The 20968-nt window shown below is 45.8% G+C and overlaps 3 protein-coding genes across 11 annotated transcripts; 2 read left to right on the forward strand and 1 right to left on the reverse strand.

The window, feature by feature from the left end:
- Nucleotides 1–686: 686 nt before the first annotated feature.
- On the forward strand, nt 687–11314 carry BECN1 (beclin 1). Of its 2 annotated transcripts, XM_038547237.1 has the most exons (13): nt 687–848; nt 1124–1252; nt 3184–3251; nt 4542–4600; nt 5056–5124; nt 5276–5366; nt 5480–5616; nt 5783–5977; nt 6874–7020; nt 8434–8583; nt 9101–9161; nt 9615–9757; nt 10496–11314. In XM_038547237.1, exons 2-13 carry the CDS (start codon nt 1126–1128, stop codon nt 10662–10664), a joined length of 1416 nt encoding a protein of 471 aa, XP_038403165.1. In that variant the 5' UTR covers nt 687–848; nt 1124–1125; the 3' UTR covers nt 10665–11314. The 2 variants fall into 2 exon arrangements, with proteins under 2 accessions (XP_038403165.1, XP_038403166.1); XM_038547238.1 differs by lacking the exon at nt 5056–5124.
- On the reverse strand, nt 10792–19424 carry CNTD1 (cyclin N-terminal domain containing 1). Of its 8 annotated transcripts, none has more exons than XM_038547240.1 (7): nt 19052–19422; nt 15753–15828; nt 15333–15501; nt 14197–14359; nt 13355–13499; nt 12626–12722; nt 10792–12078 (listed from the first exon to the last, which is right to left on the reverse strand). In XM_038547240.1, the coding sequence occupies exons 1-7, from the start codon at nt 19230–19232 to the stop codon at nt 11908–11910; spliced, it is 1002 nt and encodes a 333-aa protein (XP_038403168.1). In that variant the 5' UTR covers nt 19233–19422; the 3' UTR covers nt 10792–11907. The 8 variants fall into 8 exon arrangements, 7 of the variants coding, with proteins under 7 accessions (XP_038403168.1, XP_038403171.1, XP_038403172.1 ...); XM_038547243.1 differs by lacking the exon at nt 19052–19422 and adding an exon at nt 18922–19003; XM_038547244.1 differs by lacking the exon at nt 19052–19422 and adding an exon at nt 18756–18910.
- A 160-nt stretch (nt 19425–19584) lies between these two features.
- CCDC56 (coiled-coil domain containing 56) lies at nt 19585–20667 on the forward strand. Its single transcript, NM_001252369.1, has 2 exons — nt 19585–19811; nt 20158–20667. The coding sequence occupies exons 1-2, from the start codon at nt 19598–19600 to the stop codon at nt 20262–20264; spliced, it is 321 nt and encodes a 106-aa protein (NP_001239298.1). The 5' UTR covers nt 19585–19597; the 3' UTR covers nt 20265–20667.
- Nucleotides 20668–20968: the final 301 nt, after the last annotated feature.

The raw sequence follows: 20968 nt of genomic DNA on the forward strand, positions 1-20968 counted from the left end.
TAAACTTGGTCTATTTTTGAACTATATTATGTTCCATTGATTGTGGTCTATCCCAGCACCAAGACAAAAATGTTTTAGTTTTATAATTTTAATAACCAAATATCTGATATCTGAAGTGCTTGATTTTCCCTAATTAATGACTGAAATTTTAAAATCTAAAATTTACCTCCTCATCTTCCCCTTCAAGTGTGTCTATCACTCTTTCAGGGGCATTTGAAAGAAAGCCCAGCTCTCCCAAGGAGAAGCTTTTATTTTATTTTTTAAGATTTTATTTATTTATTTGACAGAGAGCACAAGCAGACGGAGCAGCAGAGGGAGAGGGAGAAGCAGGCTCCCAGCTGAGGTGGGTTCAATCCCAGGACTTGGGATCTTGACCTGAGCCAGAGGCTGACACTTAGCCTCCCAGGTACCCACCAAGGAGAAACTTTTAAAACTGATACTGTAGGAAGAATTTAAAAAATTCAGGGGTTCCATTCAGAAGTGAGAATCTAAAGAAAAGTCACAGAATTACCTACTGGGTGAGGCTCCTCATTCTTTCCCAACTCCGTCCCAGGCATCTCCCCTGGCTACTATTTATTGCCCACCCACCGACGCCTGCCGCGCTTCCCAGCTCAGCCTCTAGGGGGCGCGGCGGGGTCCCTAAGCAAGTAGCCTAGGACCGACCTTAGGAGCTTCAGCAAGGCGGTCCTGACGTCACGTCCGGTCCGTGCGGAAGTCCTCCGCTGGCCGACCGGGAAGTAGCGGAAGCCTGGGCGATGGCAGCCCTGGAGGCCTCGCTCCTCCGCAGACCCGACGCCACGGCGCCCCCACGGTAGACTGGAGCAGGGTGGCGGGCTCCGGGCCCCAAGGTGACGAGCTTCGGGGGCTGAGCTGGGGCTTCGGAAGGGAGCCTGGGAACCCTGACGGCCCCTGTCGAAGCCGCTCCCCTGACTCTGGGCTGATAAACTGCCTTTGCCAGGGCTGCCCCGGAAGCGGGTGCGCCTGATATCCGACCGCTCCTACAGGGAACGGCGCGGGCGAGGATTTCCCCCCGTCACTACACCAGCAAGGCTGCTGGTAGCCCCGGACCTAAGGTTCAAGGGCGCTGATTCTCCCTAACATGGCCTCCTCTCTACCACCGCAGGGATGGAGGGGTCTAAAGCTTCCAGCAGCACCATGCAGGTGAGCTTCGTGTGCCAGCGTTGCAGCCAGCCCCTGAAACTGGACACGAGCTTCAAGATCCTGGATCGTGTCACCATCCAGGAGCTCACAGGTCAGGGAGACCTTTGGAAAGAGGGTGGTCAAAATTGTGGAAAGTGGGCAGCTTTGGAGATGTAGTTCTTAAGGTGCCTGTCATTGTCATCTGCCATAGACGTGCTGTGAACCCAGGAAAGTCATTTCATCTTTCGGGCTCCCTGTTTTTTCATTTCCAACATGAAGCAGTTCTGACACTGTGCTTCTGAGAGCTTCCTGGTTTAAGGAAATAACCTTAGTTTTTCTGCTCCTGCTGTTTCAAAGTAAAGGAATATGTATGTATAATTATAAACAGCATTTTTTGAGAGCTTACCATATAGCAAGTGCACTACATGCGTTACATCATTTATCCCTACAACAACCCCAGTGGAGGTCATCATTTTACAGATGAGGAATTGAAGCTCAGAGAAGTTCAAGCTTATCCGGGGGCCAACAGCAGGTAAATGGAGGAATAGAGTCTTAAAGTCCCAAGAGGTGAGATGAAGTTAGAAAAGAAAGAAAAGGCTGAATAGATAGTTTAAATAAGCTCATTAGTCCAGAGTCAGCTTGCCTTGATTTAAATCATAAATATCATTTACTAGCTGAATGACTTTTTACCTTCGAAGCCCTGGTTCCTTGGTTTCTTTATCTGTAAAATGTAAAATGACCTCAGGGTACTTGTAAGAATCAAATATTTTAAAGAACATAAGTACTTAGGAATATGCTGGGCAAATAGTACTCAAGTGTTAACTAGCTATTATTGTTGCTACCAATTTCTCTTTTTTGAGTGGGACTAAACTTTTAATACATTTTTAATCTTTTATTACAGAAAATTTCAATCATATGGTCAAGGGAATAGCATAATGAACTCCCTTGTATCCATCACCCAGCTTCAACATTAGCTACGTTGTGCTATTTTTGTTTTCTATATCTTCACATACCTCCCCTCCCCACTCAATTATTTTGTGTTTTTTTTTTTAAGATTTTATCTATTTATTCATGAGGGATACAGAGAGAGAGAGGCAGAGACACAGGCAGAGGGAGAAGCAGGCCCCATGCAGGGAGCTGGACGTGGGACTCGATCCCGGGTCTCCAGGATCACGCCCTGGGCTGAAGGCAGGCGCTAAACTGCTGAGCCACCCAGGGATCCCCAATTATTTTGTTTTTTATTCTTTTTTTTTTTTTAAGTAAATTGTCATGCCTTTAAATGTACAAATCTTAGCTGTGCATTTTTGACAAAATGGATACACTCATGTAACTCAGATCATTGGGATATAGAAAAGGTGTCATCTTCCCAGAAAGTTCCCTCATGTTCCTTCCTAATTATTTTGGAGGAAAAAGGGTGTTACCTTTTATTACAGAAAACTTCAGAGTATAATGAACCTTCATGTACCCATGAGCTAGCCTCAACAATTATCAATGCATATTTAAATCATGTTTCATCTACAGCCCCATCTATTGCCTTCCTACCCCAAATTATTTGGGAGCAAATCTCAAACATAAAAATACTGTAAATGCTTCAGTAAGCATTTTTGAAAGATAAGGTATCTTTTTAAAAACACAATCATGGGCAGCCCCCGTGGCGCAGTGGTTTAGTGCCGCCTGCGGCCCAGGGCGTGATCCTGGAGACCCTGGATCAAGTCCCACGTCAGGCTCTCTGTATGATGCCTGCTTCTCCCTCTGCCTCTCTGTCTCTATGAATAAATAAATAAAATCTTTAAAAAAAAAAGATTAAAAAAAATAAAAACACAATCATGATATTATAATGGGAAAAAATTAGCAATTCTTTAATCTGATTTAATGGGGGTAAGAGGAAGAAGACACAAGATTTATCTGTGTGCAAATGGTACTTTAAAAAAGATGAAGTGGGAGTGGTGATGAGTTTTGTTTTGTTTTATTTTCCCATACTTTCATACACACTCCAGCTTTTTAAAGACTTTTTTCTAACTCTAATATTTTCCTTGTCCTTAGCTCCATTACTTGCCACAGCCCAGGTGAAACCAGGAGAGACCCAAGAGGAAGAGGCTAACTCAGGAGAGGTATGAAATACTGGAATGCAAACTGGGTTTCTACAGGGTACTTGGTGCTTAAGGATCCCCCAGATTTGGGGGATCTCCGGACCCAGAGATATTCTTCATGATCAGGCCACTGTGGGTCATTGGGGAGATACTGAAGTGCACCTGAGGTCACAGGATTACTGAATGAAGCATAATTTTAAAATGTGGGGAGAAGCTTTTTATTTGAAGCAGAATTACAAGCTGTTATAGGTGGGAGATGAGATGATCTACGTGTCTAGGTCATCTCAAGGCATGCCTGGTTTACATCTGTTGTCCCTAGCTAATTATTAATATCCACTCCTCTCTGTTTTCAAAAGCATCTTGATTTGGATTACAGTGTGATTAACCTAGCCAGAAAGGATTGTAAGTGTTAGAGGACGTGTCATTTTTATTTATTTTTACTTATTTATTTTAAGGATTTGATATATTAGAGAGAGGGAGTATGTGCACACAAGCAGGGGGCAAAGGGGAGGCAGAGGGAGAAGCAGACACCCTGCCTGAGCAGGGAGCCCACCTCGGGGCCCAATCCCAGGATCCTGAGATCATGACCTGAGCTGAAGGCAGATGCTTAACCGACTGAGCCACCAAGGCACTCTCAGTTTGTCATTTTTAAACTGTGATAATGTCAGTGATAATTTTCTTTGCCAAAGGTAGAGGTCATAAGAATTTGATCTCATGAAATTATATCAAAATATCAAAAACATACAAATTATCTACTTTGTTGTATGCCATGGCAAACTTCATTGCAGTTTGATCTGGCTTTTTCCTTGTGCTGTGATTCAGGGCATTTTCTCTTCTACCGGTAACTGGTAAGTGTTGAGAAAATACAAATTTAACTCCAGTAGAGTAAAACATAGGAGATACTGTTTCCCACAAAAAGTCACATAGGACTTGGTGTTTGTCTGTACTTGAGGTCCTTTCTTAGTGTACATATCTAGGGATTGGCTAGGTAATACCTATTAAGCCTCTGTGGTTTATCAAGTCCTGCAGTTTTCAATAAACGGTAAAGCCAGATAGCTCTGAGGCTGTTTGGGACTCCACCTCTAAGCTGCCAGAATTCTTTTTTTTTTTTTTTTTTTAAGATTTTATTTATTTATTCATGAGAGACACAGAGAGAGAGGGAGAAGCAGGCTCCATGCAGGGAGCCTGACGTGGGACTCGATCCCAGGCCTCCAGGATCACGCCCTGGGCCGAAGGCAGGCACCAAACTGCTGAGCCACCCAGGGATCCCTAAGCTGCCAGAATTCTAATGTCCTCTTATTTCCTTCCCAGGAGCCATTTCTTGAAACTCGCCAGGATGGTGTCTCCCGCAGATTCATCCCCCCGGCCAGGTGCCTGCTACTCCCCAGCCCCCTAATCCTTGCCAAAGGCCAGTAGAATTTTAACGGAACCCAGAATTGAGACCTGGAGAAAGGTGATGGAGATGAATCATCACCTAGCTTTTTGCCTCCTCCAGAAAAGATGTATCCTCTTATACATACCTGGCCCATCACTTTCCATTATTGGTTTTCCCTGTATCCATTCACACAGTGGGAAGGGACAGTGGCTCTTGTGATGAAGAATCGAGAAAAGTCTGAAGGAGTGAATGCCTAATAAAAGAGATGGGCTCTTGAAAAGCTTTAAAATAGCAGATGTTCTTAGATGTTTGGGCTCTTAGTTGCTGATGTATGTGAAGGTGGCTGGCAAGGGATATAATATTTAAAAATGGTCTTTCCTGATTCTCCTCCTTTTCTACTGTAGACACACACACACATGTCAGTTTTTGATGCCCCCTCTCCCTCCTTAGTCCATCTAGGCCATCCTTCGTGCTGAGTGGCCCTGTGGAAGACCAGCATGGCCTTCCCTTGGGAGAGAGGTACCCTTGGGAGGCCAGTCGGGCTAGGAGTGGGTATGCGCCTTGAGGCCCCCTCAGCCGGTGCTTGAGAGTCTCTGCCACTGCCACTGCAGTAGGTAGAGGAGGCCTCTCTGCTCCCTCACGTGGCCCATGGGCGGGGGGCTGTCTGCAGGATGATGTCTACAGAAAGCGCCAACAGCTTCACTCTGATCGGGGAGGCATCTGACGGTGGTACCATGGAGAACCTCAGCCGAAGACTGAAGGCAAGTCTGCAGCATTGCTGTGTCTAGCAGTGGGCCCCAGCTGCTAGAGTGGGTGGCCAGACAGGCCACATGGAGCAAGCCCTACCTGACTCTCCTACACCCCACCCTTCTAGGTCACTGGGGACCTTTTTGACATCATGTCAGGCCAGACCGATGTGGATCACCCACTGTGTGAGGAATGCACAGATACTCTCTTAGACCAACTGGACACTCAGCTCAACGTCACTGAAAATGAGTGTCAGAACTACAAGTGAGCGCCCCTATAACCGGTGCCCGGAAATCCGGATCTGAGAGCTTAGAGTCTTAGAGCTGTCACTGCTCTGAGACTATTTGGCTCTTACCTGGGAGCTGTGCTCTGCTCGCGTAAACAGCGTAACAAGGTTCCCTGCAGTGAGTATATCCCGTGTCCTTGGCAGACGCTGTTTAGAGATCTTGGAGCAGATGAATGAGGATGACAGTGAACAGCTACAGATGGAGCTCAGGGAGCTGGCACTAGAGGAGGAGAGGCTGATCCAGGAGCTGGAAGAGGTGGAGAAGAACCGCAAGATAGTGGCAGAAAATCTCGAGAAGGTCCAGGCTGAGGCTGAGAGACTGGATCAGGAGGAAGCTCAGTGAGTGATCACCCTATTCCTCTGTCTTCTTGGCCTTGAGGCTCAGGAGAAGTGGCTTCTAACTGAATTTGTCTGAGTGGTTTGTAAGTTGCAGTCACCTGTCATTTGGCAGCATGTCTGCTCCAGATTCCACATACTGATTGCAGGCCCTGTCCCCTGTTTCTTGAGGTCTGTTGGGAGGGATATGTATGGGGGTCAGCCTAATTAAGAGAAAAAAGTGGGTTGGTTAAATAGAGAAACCAGGGTTCTGGTTGCATTTTTGCCCTTTAGGGAACTGGGCTCATTTGGGTAAGTCACCCACCCAATCTGGCATCCTCCTCTGGAAAGATGAGAATATTGACCTACGTTCATTCTTTCCCAGCCCAAAAATTTCACTGGTAATCTTGACCTGAGAGAACCCTCTGCTAGTGGAGGAGACCCAGTGTCCACACATTCTTGGGGAAGTGGCAGAAAAGTTATTTTTTTCGAAGTAGTGAGCAAATTCCCTTGGAAATGGTGTCTACTAACTAAAAAGACAGTTAAGTATCTAGAAGTGAAGTTATAGAAGTTCAGTTATGGTCAGTTCATGGAAAAGGCCACTTATAACCCCCTCATCTCACTTCTGTAAAAGATCAGAAATACAAGAGCCTCTTGGCCTTGGTTTGGGAGAGTCCTGTTTTCCCCTACCTTTTGCATATGGGCGGCCGGAATTTGAGACATTTCTGTCCCTTGCAGGCAAAACAACTAGGGCTTGTATGTTCCTTTGAATGGGATCTGTGCCAAATAAAAAGGATGCTGTAACTGGGTCTAACCATAACTACCAGAATAGATTGTCATGAGGGGTGGTGAGAGAAATTTCAGCCCCAAACCTTCAAACAGCCCCAAACATCCTTCAGTGGCCACCTTGCTGCTCACAGGTATCAGAGGGAATATAGTGAATTCAAGCGACAGCAGCTGGAGCTGGATGATGAGCTGAAGAGTGTGGAAAACCAGATGCGTTATGCCCAGATGCAGCTGGACAAGCTGAAGAAAACCAATGTCTTTAACGCGACCTTTCACATCTGGTAACATGGGCTAGAGGGTGAGGAGGGTCTGGGAAGCACTCTACACCTGCACTTCAGCTACAGACCACTGAGCCAGGAAGCCTACCTCCCACTAAATAGGACTGTATATCGTCTCCCCATCCAGGTTGCTTGCATTCCCCATGATGGGATAGGCACTTCCAGGGGTTGGAATTCTAGAGCTTGGTGACATCCACTCCCCCAAGGAAAAGAAAAGATCTGAGCCTTCCAGTTCCATATAAACTTTGTCATCTGCCCAAGTGCTGCTTTCTTCCCTCCTAGGATCATTGATGTATTTATTCAACGTTTTGTCCATTTAACTAGTATTTGTTGAGCATCTCTACATAGTAGACACTGTGCTAAGTGCCAGAAGGGCAACAGCATACAGCATGCACTCTACCTTCTAGTTGCTTATAATCTCGCAAAAGGGGTGAAGATGTGATGGTTAATTGTGATGCACCGTGATAATTGTGAACCTCAGGGCTGGGGGACCTCTGGGGCCACACAAAGGCATTTGGCTCAATTTGGGAAGGCCACATGGAAAGTTTATCCTGGGGTGGGGGGTTGATGTTTAAACTGAGATGTGTGAAGTAGAAGTCTGCAGAGGAGGGGGTTGTTCCTAGCAGAGGAACATCATGTGCAAAGAAACAGAGGAACGTGGGAGTGGTGAGTCCAGAGAACTGAAAGGAGCTTATTGTGATGGGAGATTGAATGTAAAGGGGAGAGTGACAGGATATGAAACTGGAGAGTCACCAGTTCCCCAGGGAGCTCGTAGGCCTTATTAAGGGATTTGGGCTTCATCCAAGGGGCAGTGGAAACCACTGAAGCGTTTTAGGCAGGGAAGTGACCTAATTACATTTGTATTTGTGAATGATAGTTTCACCTGTGGTGTGAGAAGTGATGGGACAGGGAAGGCAGTGCCAGTGGTAAGGAGACTTGTCCATAGGACTCCAAGTGGGAAAAGATAGAGCAGTGGCATTGAGTGTGGAAAACAGTGGACAGATTGAAGAGATTTAGGAAGTCCAATCAAGAGAGCTTGGTGGTGTTTGAGGGGAGAGAGCAGAGAGAAAGCATTCAAGGATGATGCCCCCATTTCTGCTTTTGGCATCTGAGCACAGGAAGAAAGATGACAACTCACACTGGGACATGTACTTAAAAGGGCCCAGTAGAGGGGTGCCTGGCTGGCTTGGTCGGTAGAGCAGGTAACTCTTGATCCTGGAGTCGTGAGTTCAAGCCCCACATTGGACATAGGATTTGCTTAAGTAAGTAAATAAAGTGCCAAGTAGAGCTTAGGTATATGAATCTGGAGATGAGGAGAACCATGTATGTGAGGATTTAGGTGCGAGCAGAAGTCTGAGAAGTTGCTGAACATTCAATTCTCCCTATACTTCCCCCTATCCTCCTGCCTTCCTCCAGGCACAGTGGACAGTTCGGCACAATCAATAACTTCCGACTGGGTCGCCTGCCCAGTGTTCCTGTGGAATGGAATGAGATTAATGCTGCTTGGGGTCAGACAGTGTTGCTGCTCCATGCCCTGGCCAATAAGATGGGTCTGAAATTTCAGAGGTAAGAAATGCACTCTTTTCTTGGGGTGTGGCATGTCCCTGATATATTCTGTATCTCCAGCCTAGTATTCTTTTCTGCTATGACAGGAGTCCTTGCTCCCAACACGCTGAGAGTTTTCTGTGTGTGGAGCCTTTGCTTCTGATTTTCCCCTTAGGACAGGGCTCTTTCCACTCATTGGGCAGTCCTTGAACTGCCTGGCCAGAGTTGTGATCCCCAACCCATCGTCTCCAGAACCTTGATGGTTCCTCAAGCTGTTTGCAGCTTTTTTTTTTTTTTTCAGCCTAAATAAGATCTACATTTACCAATGAAAGGTCACCAGACAGTTATATAATAAATGTACTTTGTTCAGTAAACAATATCTTTTAAACATGGAGCCTACGGGAAAATGAAAAGGTGGGTAGGAATAATAAAAGTAGTCCTTGTGTAGGATGAAGCCTGAAAATCACTGGGTTATAACATTCCAATAATCACTTTAGGAGGAGTCCTGTATCCATCTCCATATGCATCTCCATTTTAGGTATCGACTTGTTCCCTACGGAAACCATTCGTATCTGGAATCTCTGACAGACAAATCTAAGGTATCTGGGAAGTCCCATTTTCAGTGGAGTGCAGAATCCTTGTACTTTCTGACAGATAGTTTACCTTGGATATTAGCATTTCTTAGATTCTTTCTTAGCCAGAAGTGTCTCATTATCCCATGTCTTGTTCGGTGTCTTATCTAGTTCAGGATTAGCTCTTTGTGGCCTAGAGACACAAAGTAGGTTTTTAACAGTCTGTTGTAAAGGGCCAAGAGCAGATCAGAGGAGGAGGCATATGCTAGGGTACGAAAGGAATCACCATGAGATAGGTGTGTAATATATTTCCAGTGGTGGTGAACAGTTCTTAGGTACATTGTATTGGCCCAAGGTTGCTGTTTCCAGTGGAATAAATACAGACGAAACATGACTTAAGAGGTTGATAGGCTTGGGAGAAATGTCTGGTAGCCTGTCTTGGTGCCACGCCCTGAGCCAGTTTTTTCTCTTCTTGAGCAGGAGCTGCCGTTATATTGTTCTGGGGGGTTGCGGTTTTTCTGGGACAACAAGTTTGACCATGCCATGGTGGCTTTCCTGGACTGCGTGCAGCAGTTCAAAGAAGAGGTTGAGAAAGGCGAAACCCGTTTTTGTCTGCCCTACAGGTCAGTATTCCCTGATGCCAAATGAACCTGGGGTGGGACCAAATGGACAGGACTGAAAGGACAATAAGAATGGAAGCAAGACATAGTATAAATGGTGGGAAAGCAGAAAACGGTGCAAAATCACATAACACCGATGGGCAAAGACTGAGTCAACGCTCCAAGCAGGACAAAACCTGACCACCTGGTCCTTGAAGAGAAAGAATTATTATCTCTGGTGCTTTGGGAGATTTGCTTACCACAGAGCTCAAACTGGCCTTCTAATTTCAGAAAGCTTTTCTGCTTAAGCCCTTGGAAATATACAGGAATGCTTCCTTTGGTCAAATCTCATAGGAGCTCAGTGATAGAGACCATAGTTCAAGAGAGTAAGGCTGAGCTACTTCTATCACCCCAAAACAAAGCATTTCTTTTCTTCTGCCTCCCTCCTCTCCCCATGAGTTCAGGGATGCCTAGGAAAACAGTCAGGAGTACTCTAACCCTCATTTACCCTCTGCTCCAGGCTTTTCATTTGTTTGGGGGTGTGTCCCGTCCCTGTACTCTGCAATGACAATGAGGCTCTTGTGACAACCTTCTTGATGTTTGGCTTTCAAGCAAATCCAAAATACACTACCATCCCTCGCCAAGAGTTCTTTAATAGATAAAATGACGTGAATGGTCCCATGATCAAGTCCCTGCCCATTTGCCTGAACTGACTTAACTCTGATCTCAGTTACTAATGAGCTCTGCTCTGTCCATCTGCAGGATGGATGTGGAGAAAGGCAAGATTGAAGACACAGGAGGCAGTGGCGGCTCCTATTCCATCAAAACCCAGTTTAACTCTGAGGAACAGTGGACAAAAGCTCTCAAGTTCATGCTAACGAATCTTAAGTGGGGTCTTGCTTGGGTGTCTTCACAGTTTTATAACAAATGACTTTTTTTTCTTAGGGAGACATTTGCCTTAAAGGCTTTAAATTGTTTTGTTTGCAAAGAGAAAAAAATGTTTTAAATTAAATTCGGGTACTATTAAACAGCACATGTTTACAATACCAAAAAAGAAAAAAATCTACAAAAGCCACTTTATTTTAGGATATCATGTGACCGTTTCCAGAGCTACAACATGCCATGTACAGCTACCAGCTTTTGTCATAGTTTTGACTCTTAATCCCATACCTTCATTTCCCTCTCTCCCCTCAAAACAACTAATTTAAATTTGCTTTGTTGTTGTTGTTGTTGTTGTTAACTGAATTGAGTTGAGATTGATATGTTTTCGCTGGGTTTTATCTCTCTCAACTTCCTGCACTTACAATATGAAATAGAAACTTTTGTCTCCACTGAGATGACGAGATGTGTGAGACACAGTCGGCCAACGTGAGAAAATGACACATAAGCTTTGGTCACCAGGTGGTGTGATCAGAAGCTTGAAATTTAACACTCTTGTCCTCACTCAGTTCTAGTACTGAATGCCTACTCTGCTCTCTGTTAGAAATATGAAATGGTGTTTGATATTGTCTGAGACATTATGGAAAGATTTAATTATTTGTAATAAAAGATTTACTGCAGTCTGATAACTGCCCAGAGGTACACTGTTGGGTTTTTTGTTGACTAAGATAGAGTGCTTTATATTCTGGGAGTATTGAGTTCAAGTGCAGGTATGTGGAAATTCTGTCGAAACATGTTTAGAGATGGATTAATGTTAGTTTTACAAAAGACTAGTGGAAATCGTCAGCTGTACAGGAAGCCCTATTTGTGTACATCTCAATGACAGAACAGAGATGTTAAACTAACTTTAAGGGGAAATAAAGGCTGCCTCCTTGATGGTCAGTCAAGGTCACCCGAACAGTCCCAGTTTTCAAGCCTCTGGTTAATACTAATTTCCATGTCTGGTGTTCTCTCTCAATGAAATGAACAGTTAAGGAAAAGCTATAAATGTCTTGTTAAACAAAAATGAACCAACTTCACTAAAATGCCTCCTCCCAGCTCCTTGACATTTTTAGTCTGATTCGGCAAAAAAGACATGCTTGTCAACTTTCTCAGATGCAGAAAAAGGAGCGTGAAGTTGGAATACAAAACAGTTCAAAAGATACTTGGAACATTTGTACCCTGAGTCTGAGAGTAAACAAAAGGGATGAGCGCCATGACAGAAGGCTGTTTATACTTCGTGGGTTGAGTGTGCCTCATGTGTTGGAGGAGGCAGCAGCCCTCAGAGCTCTGGCCTCCAGGTGGGGAAGAACAGGCTGCTGTCGCCTCGGAGTGTTAGCTCCCACGCTGTGAGTCAGGATTGCGTAAGAGAACTCAGCAATGCTTTCCAGTGCAATGCCAGTGATGCTCTGCAAATGCCCCACAACCTTCAGAAATAGATAGATTTCTTATTACTATATAATCTCAACATGTTTCAGTGCACAAGCAGACACATTGCTTGGGCTGTTCTCTCAAACCAGATGTAAATTTTTCTGTTTCACAGTGTTTGCCAATGGCCAAATTACACTAGGACACCTTTACCCTCCTAGCGTTACCCTTAAGAGTTTCTTTCTGCTAGACATTGCATTCTGCTAGAGATAAGGTCTGTGAAATATGAAGAGGACATCTGGGCCCTGACATTGTCTTCTGTTGGGGAGGATATACGTATTGGACCTGAACATAACGGATTATCATCAGAAAGGGAAGCGAACAAGCTGAACATGGTTCTGCATTTCCAGTTCCATAAGGGGAACATCAGAGAGTGCTTTTCAGACCTACCCTAGTGTTTCCTTCTCCAAATCCTGCTTATTCATCCTAATCCCCTGGGTCTTGACTTATCTTTTATAAACTGCCTTCTCTTTTCCTTTAACCGATGGGAGAATGCTTCCTACTAAGTGAATTCTGACCATGCTGGTCCTGCTCAGTGGTGCACACCTGGCTCCAGCACTCATGGTTTTGGATGAAAGCACTCGCTGCGATGATTCCTACTGCCAACAGCATGAAGTCTTCCTTCACTGAAACAAACTTTTCCCTGAGTGATTAAAACCATATTAATTTTAGAGCTTGAATGGAACTTAATCTTTCAAATCCCAGAGCCATGGGACTTCAGCTATGGGTTATGTTGATCATCTTGGACTTTTTTAGATACAAAAGGAAATGGCCAAGTAATGGCTAATTGGCCCCTCTCCCCCAGCCCACCTGGTATTAAAACATGAGCCTCCTGACTGGTTTATGGGCCTTTGTTGTCCCATCTGCCTCCCTAACAAATATAACTGTGAGTCTTCTTACCAATCTGACTTTACAGTAATCAAACACTTTTGTCCAAGTTATAACCCTGTGACTGGCTTCTTTTCCTAAGCGACTAAAAGGCAGTCCAGTAATCTCAAATCTAAGCAGCAGTAAAGGAAGAACTATGAAAGAAAGTATATTAATTACCTGCAGTCATTTAAAATTAAAAGCAAAATCCTTTAGGGTTTTGCTGATTGGGCTCAGTCATCTGCATCCAAGCAACATACTGGGAGTTCATTAAAACCGGGTAACCTGCACAGGTTATCTGTGGACTGGATGCTTTATTGGGTAAATTCCATTCCCATGGTATGTTCTTGAGGTCTGCTCCTGACTTGCTGTTTCTGGAAGAGGCTTACTGGAAAGAGGTTGCCTTACCCTTGCAGCTGACTGGGGATGGGGTTTTCAATTGAAGCCCTCAGAAGGCTCTCATATATGGGTTCACGCAGGAGATAGACAAGGTCAAGCAGAGTCAGGCAGGTTGCGTGCAGCCGTGTGGCTGGGACCAAGCAGCCATTGTATCCTAGATGGAGCATGGGCACAGCAAAGAGCGCTAAATGAGTCCTCAAATCATGATCACTGTTGTCGTCTGACATAAAGCTCCTGAGCTAATGTGTTCTGTAGGAAACCTCTAGCTGGAGGTCAACTTTATTTTTTTTTATTTTTTTTAAAGCTTTTTTTTTTTAATTTTTATTTATTTATGATAGTCACAGAGAGAGAGAGAGAGAGAGAGGGAGAGGCAGAGACACAGGCAGAGGGAGAAGCAGGCTCCATGCACCGGGAGCCCGACGTGGGACTCGATCCTGGGTCTCCAGGATCGTGCCCTGGGCCAAAGGCAGGCGCCAAACCGCTGAGCCACCCAGGGATCCCATGGAGGTCAACTTTAAAGGATAAAGGGAGAGGTAGAGAAATCTCCATCTGCAGTGTATATATACTTAGAGTATATTTGTTTGTTCCCCTCTTATCTCATGCCTCTCTAGAAAATCAGCTCTTTGATTCTGCAATAAGAGAATGCCCAGTGAGTCGAAATAGAAGCCAGGTGCTGAGACCTGAGTTCCCTTCCCAGCCAAGTACCAGAGGGAACACATAACTCAGTTGTCCCTGGCTCCCTGCTGTTTCTCATTGGTGGGTTCTGTCTCCTGCTTCCAAACCTGCTTCTGTTCCTATTGCCTTCTATGGAAGATTCCAACCCACACCCCCTGACACACTTAATAAGGTACCTAAAACCTCCAGAAGCATTTCCACATATGCCAGGGGAGTAGACAGATTGATTTGGAAGTTCAGGGACTTCAAAACATCAAGTTCTGACTCCAGCAGTTCTTCTTTAGTGTGTACATACCCCAGAGACTGGAGGAAATTCAGGACTGTAATGTTGCTGATAATCTGAGCAAAGAAAAAACAGTGAGAGGGGGAAAAGGGTGTCAGACTAAAAGGTCACACATCTTGGCAGAGCATACAAGGCTTTTCACAATCCAGCCCATGCCTTCACCGCATCTTCTCTCTTGGTAATTGCCCCCCATGCCCCACACTTGTCAGAGTGGATTACTTGCAGCTCCCAAGCCCATCCAGCTCTCCAAGTCTGTACACGTGCTGCTTCCTGTGTCTGGATCTCCCTTTCCTCCCCCTCCTCTCTCCCTGCTTTCCTTCACTCCTCTCCCTCTTTTAGCATCCATCCATCTCCTTCCTACCCACCCCTACTCCCATCAAGAAGCCATTTTCTCTAAACACATTTCCTTGACTTTCCAAGGCCATGGAGGTACACTCACAGCTGTATTTACACTAATCTGAGTACCCTCCCACATTATTTGCCTGTGTGTCTTCTCCCATTGGATAATAAATTCCTTGAGAGCGCAGGCAGTATTTTTCCTTGTTGTACCCATGCTGTACCTATGGTGCAGCTTCTGGCCATAAAAGACAGTGAATATTTGTTGCAGGAATGGTATTTTGCTATACAGGCATTGGGTAGGGGTATGGAAACATGTTATCCTCTATAAATGTAACAGTTTGTCCTTAATACTGATAGGCCTGTTGGCAATTCAGGCACCTTACATAAACTGTCCTTGAGTCCAAGGGGAGGAAAGGTGACCTGTGTGAATGATGGCATCTGTCCAGCAATTACACTTTGGGAACAGAACTTGAGGCTATTTAAAAATTGCATTTCTATGACTGTGTGTGTGTGTGTGTGTGTGTGTGTGTGTGTGTGTGTGTAGGAGGTGTGCTTAGGAAGCATAATTGCACTCTGGAATTTCCACAGGAGTAGTAACACCTAGTTTAGGAGGAGGTTTCCCACAATCCCCTTTGGACGGGCTGGTTTCTGCTAACTCTCAAGTGCCCGGGAGGGACCCCAGCTCCTTACTTTGTAGTGGAAGGAAAGTTTGCTTGCCAGTTGAACACATGACACAAGACGCAAGATAAACTTGTTGAAAAGCTGCTCTTTCAGAGCTTTCCAATTCTGAGGCTCTTTTTTCTCTCTCAGCTGGATCGTGGCTTGCCTGTACATATTCTCTGCCTGCTTAATCATAAACCTGTAAGGAAGGGAAGGGGAGGGTAAGCAATCCACACTCACTCAAACTCAAGGGAGTTTGTGCTGCAAACTGCTGTATATTCTCTCCAATCTCAGTCCCTGGCTGAGCAATGTACATTTGCAATTAATAGAGGGTGCAAAACCAGGTCTTGCGGTGAAGGCGACTGTACTTTTTTTCTTCTTTGTTAAGACTTGGGTACATTAGCTGTTCTAAGAGGTACCACTCACAAAGGCCTATGCTCAGGGCTTTACCTTTCCAGGATTTCTACAGCCTGGTAGCTCACAGATTTCTCCAGACACCATTGTTCAGACAGGAGAAAAACAAACTCTGCCAAAACAAGAAAAAAGAGCCTAATTCACAAGGTGCAACCAAAACCACTCTGTGAACTCCTGGCATCGTGTAAAAGCCATTATGGGGCCAAGGGAAGAGGGTCAAGGGGTGAGAAAAGAGACTGGAACAACCCAAGCTGAGCCAAGTTCCCTTTCCTGCCAACAGGCAGATCAGAGTCACAAAAAGGAGGCTGACCAAGCACCAAAATCAAGGGTTACCAAGCCCACTCAGTGACCCTTGAGTCTTCCTGTGCGTCTTAGCTGATAAAAGGCTTGGCCAGCTACACACAAACATACCAGCTGGCCTAATTGGCCTCTGCATCATGCTGGGAACCTCCAGCTTCAAGGGAGATTTTTGGATGGATAAAAACCCTAGCCCCTATATTCTGTTATCAGTGGAATGTTGGCAGGAACAGAAAAGTCCCTCCTGGAGCTTCGATATTCTTTATAACACTGTTTGTTTAGTAACCACCCTCTGGAGAACCCCCATTGCTTTACAAACACGATTCACCTTACAGCTGGACACCATCTCCCTACCACCAGTTTGTTGGGTAAATCTGTGGTGACTGAGCCTCTCCCTAAGAGCAAGTTTGTTACTGTGGAGTGGCTTGTTTGGAAGAAATATCAGCTAAATCAGGGAACATGGCCCACTTTGTGATGGGGGTTGGGGGGCAAAGTCACTGGGGAGGTTAGGAAGGGCAAGTTACCCTGGCAAGATCTTAGGTCGCCTGTTTCTCTTTGAAAGAACAGCACCAGATAGAGTTCTATTTAGTTTGCAATATCATTAGAGGATGGAAACAAGGGTAAATGTCAGTTCTCAGCAAAGGAAGCTCCTGTAGAACTTGGGACTTTTAGCACTGATCGGCAAAGAATTACACATAGTCAAATGACCATGTGTCTTCAGAGGAAATTTGATGTTCTCAGACACATAAAAGTCATGCTAACACAAGACAGTTGAACAATTTGACACATGTTCCACATATGTACAAAACCTTACTGTACAGAAACTAAAGCCCTGTTAGCAGTATCCAATGCAGAAGATAGCATAAGCAATTAAGCAAAATACCCTAGAATACATGATTGTGTCATCAGTCATTTTTTTTTGCTGGAGTTTAGGCTTTATTTATTTGCTTTGTGTGTGAGCATATAGTTGTTTTGCTTTGCTTTGTTTTGGGTCTGAATTATCTGGGCAACTGTTTCTATTTTCTAGTTTAATTTGCCAAGAAAACTGAGCTAGGGTTAGGTGCAATGGATGATGGTTATGCTTTCCCTCCCTACTGGCTCTCCCTCCTGCACTTTACAAACATAACATCTATTATCTGAAAAGACCCTCTTCCTTCTGTTGTCTTAAGCTAGGGCTCTTTATCTCCCTAGTTTCCATCACTGTTAACTTTTTTGAAAGCCTGGCTTAAACCTGCTGCTTCCTCTTCCTCATGAATTCCCTAATGTTCTGCACTTTGGCTTCTACTTTTCCCAGCTTGTTAAAGCAATGATCTCAAAGGCTAGCAAATATGTCCAAATTGTTAAATAGCATCACCCTTTGCAACCTTTATTCCATTGTTCATATCACTGAGGCATGTGAAACTGGTGACCATCATCCTTCTTGAAACTCTCTTGGTTCTGTTCCTTGGTTCAGAGGTATCTTGGTTCTGTTCCTTCCTCCCCAACCATATTTTTAGTTCCCTTCATGACTCTTCTTCCTGCTTTAATCACCTGAACACAAAATGTCTCCCAAGGAATGTCCTTCACCTGTTTCTCTTTTTCTACCTCTCAGACTCATCATTCTCTGCCAGTTTTCTTTTCTTTCTTTCTTTTCTTTCAATTTTATCAATTTATTAGAGAGAGAGAGAGAGAAAGCACAAGGGGGACAGGGGCAGAGGGAGAGGGAAAAAGTGACTCCCCTATGAGCAGGGAGCCAGATACAGGGCTCCATCCCAGGACCCTGGGATCATGACCTGACCCCAAGCAGATCTTTAACCAAATGAGCCAACCAGGCACCTCTCCGCGTTTTCAACAGTATCATTATGAAGATAACTCCTAAACCTTTATCTCTAGTTCTGACCTCTCTTCTGACTTATTTTCTTAAACAGCTCACTAGAAACCCTCCTTTAGATGTTCTACAGGCACTTTAAACTCAGTAGATCCCAAACCAAACATGTTATCTTTCCCAAACAAAGGTCACATTTCCTCCTAAAGTTTCATTTTCTTAATGAATTTTTGTATATCTCCTAATGGTACCACTATACTGTCAATCTCCTAGGTTCAACCCTTTGGCTGTGATCATCCATGCCTTCACCTCTTAACTTCATCCATTATAGAGCCCCAGATTTTATCTCTGAATTATCTTTAATCCATCCTCCCTTGTCATTCCCTCTGCCCTATTGCCTAAACTATAGAGTCTGCACTCCAGAGTCTTCTGCCACACAGACTCCACCGGTCTACCTCCCTCCTCTCTCTCTCTCTCTCTTCCAATCCATTCTTTACATCAGAGCCAACATAATTTTTCTAGGGAAAAGGCTAAAAGTCCTATCACTACCATATTTGAAAAGTTTCAATGCCTTCTTGCTTCCCTACTAAGCTATGGATAAAACTCCTCTCCTTGGCGTTCCACATGGAATGTCTCCAAACTACATTTCTGGCCTTAATTTCAACTATTCTTCCACATGCTCTGGACAACCTGGACTTAAACACTGTACCCACACTCACCCCAAGCTTCTCTACTTCCACGGCTTGACTCAGGTTATCCCCCTTTGGTAAAAACACACTCCCTCTCCCCCTCCCTCCCCCTCCGCCAACCAAAAGGTCATCCTTCCTGGAGGTCTACCGTACCCCGACGACCCCCTTCATTCTTCCTACCCTCATCTCACCCTACCACTCCTTTCAGTCCCCATAAAAGTTATTTATCTGGTATGTCGCTTCTCTAACCGGTACTTGCTCCTAGTCGTCTACAGATTTGTTCCAATAGCCTCTCGAGCAGGGACTGAAACTTGTTCCATCCCGGTCTCCCAAGTGGTGTGGATGAAAACTCTATACGGGTTGAAATCAAGGATAGGGTGCTGGCGGATCTTGTCTATCACGAAATCCCTTGTACCTGGCAACTAGTAGTTACACTAACAACACTTATTTGAATGAATAAGGGGAGCTGAGTCTCCAGGTTGGTGCCTCAAAGACCGGTGCCCTCAGTCTCCCTCGAAACCGGTTCCCCAGCCCCGCGTCCACACCCACGATCCGGGTCTCCCTGAAGCTGCCCATCCGGCCTGCAGCCTCCTGCATGGCTTGCTCATTCTGCTGCACCAGGTGGAGCAGAGCGTCTTCGATGGTCTCTGTGGCGACAGCTCCGAACTGAAAGTCACTGAGGGAGGCCGGTCTTGACCTCACAGGTCCGTCCATTTTCAGAAACATTTGGGGGCACCTGGACGGCTCACTGGATCCATAAACCGACCCCCTTAGCTTCACTCCAGAGTCTTCTGCCACACTCTGGATTCTTCGTCCCCTTCTGTGTGCTCGTCTTCAACTGAAGTCGGAGGAAAACCTAGTTCCCTCCACGGCCTCGAGCCCTCCACTGCCTTTGCCAGCCCCAACGGCCGCGGACCCCTCAGCCAATCAGAAAGCTTGGCCGCTTGCCGCCTCCCGCCGCCCAACGCGTGAGAGGAGGAGGGGGAGAGGAGGAAACACGGACTACAGTTCCCAGCGTCCCCTGCTACGGCCCAGGACAGCTATTCCCAGCAAGCCCTGCGCCCTGGGACTGCGAAGGGTGGAGCGGCAATATGGCAGCGTCTGGTGCAGGTGACCCTCTCAATACTAAGAGTGGACAGGCCCCTGTGGCTCAGCGCATCGACCCGACCCGGGAGAAGCTGACTCCCGCGCAGCTGCAGTTCATGCGGCAGGTGGAGCTCGCCCAGTGGCAGAAGAGGCTGCCGCAAAGGCGGACCCGGAACATCCTGACCGGCCTGGGCATCGGGGCCGTGGTGTTGGCTATTTGTATCCATCCGGACTGTAGGCTCAGGAGACGGCATAGGGAGGCAGGGGAAGGGGAGCAGAGGCGCGTAGTAGGGCAGTGTCGGGGTGGTAAACGGAGCCCGAGCTGTGAAAGTCTTGGCCGTTTCTGAGGCAGAGCCAAGTGTTTGATGTACCTTATTTTGTCATTTTAACATGCTCTTTTAATATGAGTTATTAATAATAACGGAATCGGGGTCAGGGCTCAGAAAAAGCAGAGGGCAGAAGATCGAATCACTGATTTGGGAGGGTGTGTAACATGGGTGGTGGAGAAAGTCTAGGAAAAGGCACTGTGCATACTCCGAAAGGTTTCCTGAACCCACTTCCCCAGATGGCTACACCTTCTACTCCGTGTCCCAGGAGCGTTTCCTAGATGAACTGGAGGATGAGGCCAAAGCTGCCCGAGCCCGAGCCCTCGCGAGGGCATCAGGACCCTGAACCAGGTGGACACTGCACGTCTCCAACCCGCTGGAGCCCCTTTCACGTGGTGGATGATACCGGTGACCCTGTGGAAATCCAAGCCTGCACACAGCATTGATGGCCTCAACCTTGAACGATGATTGAGCCCAAGAATTTATTGCATTTGGCCAGGTCAAGGAAGTATTGCCCACCTTACACAAATTGTGTCCAGTCACTGAGCCCATCTTGCAGTTTGTTTCCTTTTTTGAGAGCTGTATAACCTTGGCTTTTCTCAGGCTTTCAGACTTTGTGGTTTACCCTCTTTACCTCCCTGGGGCTTAGCTGTTATGGAGGTGGCAGCTATGTGTAATGTTGGAGCCTAAAGTGGGAAAGATGGAGTTAGGTTGAGAATAATAAACTGAGTCACCTCTCTTGGAGCCAAATGGGTGTGTTGAGGCTGAGGGGTGGCATGGCTATGCTGGAAAGCTCCACGGGCAGTAGCTGCAGCAGTGGCATTGCCCCAGGGAGCTGTAAATCTTTAACTAGAATTACTTTTTCCGTGAGATCTTTCCGTCTGATTTAAGGGAGAGATCATGGTGGGTCACTGGGCTGTGTGAGACTGAACCATGTCTTCAGGGAGGGAAGGACACTCTTCTGTTCTCTACGTTTAAAAACATCCTTACTCTAACTGTCCTGCCTTTTCCCGTTCTGAGAGGGGTGGATGAGGGGCAAACAGGCTTCCT

This window comes from Canis lupus, chromosome 9 (assembly GCF_011100685.1).
Source record: "Canis lupus familiaris isolate Mischka breed German Shepherd chromosome 9, alternate assembly UU_Cfam_GSD_1.0, whole genome shotgun sequence".
Classification (NCBI taxonomy): domain Eukaryota; kingdom Metazoa; phylum Chordata; class Mammalia; order Carnivora; family Canidae; genus Canis; species Canis lupus.

Bases quoted from the DNA above. Each gene is read 5' to 3' on its own strand.
- BECN1 (XM_038547237.1), top strand. From the start codon at position 1,126: ATGGAGGGGTCTAAAGCTTCCAGCAGCACCATGCAGGTGAGCTTCGTG. The intron at 5,125-5,275 runs GTACCCTTGGGA...GGCTGTCTGCAG, and splicing joins GGCCTTCCCTTGGGAGAGAG to GATGATGTCTACAGAAAGCG. The intron at 8,584-9,100 runs GTAAGAAATGCA...TCTCCATTTTAG, and splicing joins ATGGGTCTGAAATTTCAGAG to GTATCGACTTGTTCCCTACG.
- CNTD1 (XM_038547240.1), bottom strand. From the start codon at position 19,232: ATGTTTCTGAAAATGGACGGACCTGTGAGGTCAAGACCGGCCTCCCTC. The intron at 15,502-15,752 runs GTAAAGCCCTGA...CCTTCCTTACAG, and splicing joins GCTGTAGAAATCCTGGAAAG to GTTTATGATTAAGCAGGCAG. The intron at 14,360-15,332 runs GTAAGGAGCTGG...TTCTTTGCTCAG, and splicing joins AACTTTCCTTCCACTACAAA to ATTATCAGCAACATTACAGT.
- CCDC56 (NM_001252369.1), top strand. From the start codon at position 19,598: ATGGCAGCGTCTGGTGCAGGTGACCCTCTCAATACTAAGAGTGGACAG. The intron at 19,812-20,157 runs GTATCCATCCGG...CCACTTCCCCAG, and splicing joins GGCCGTGGTGTTGGCTATTT to ATGGCTACACCTTCTACTCC.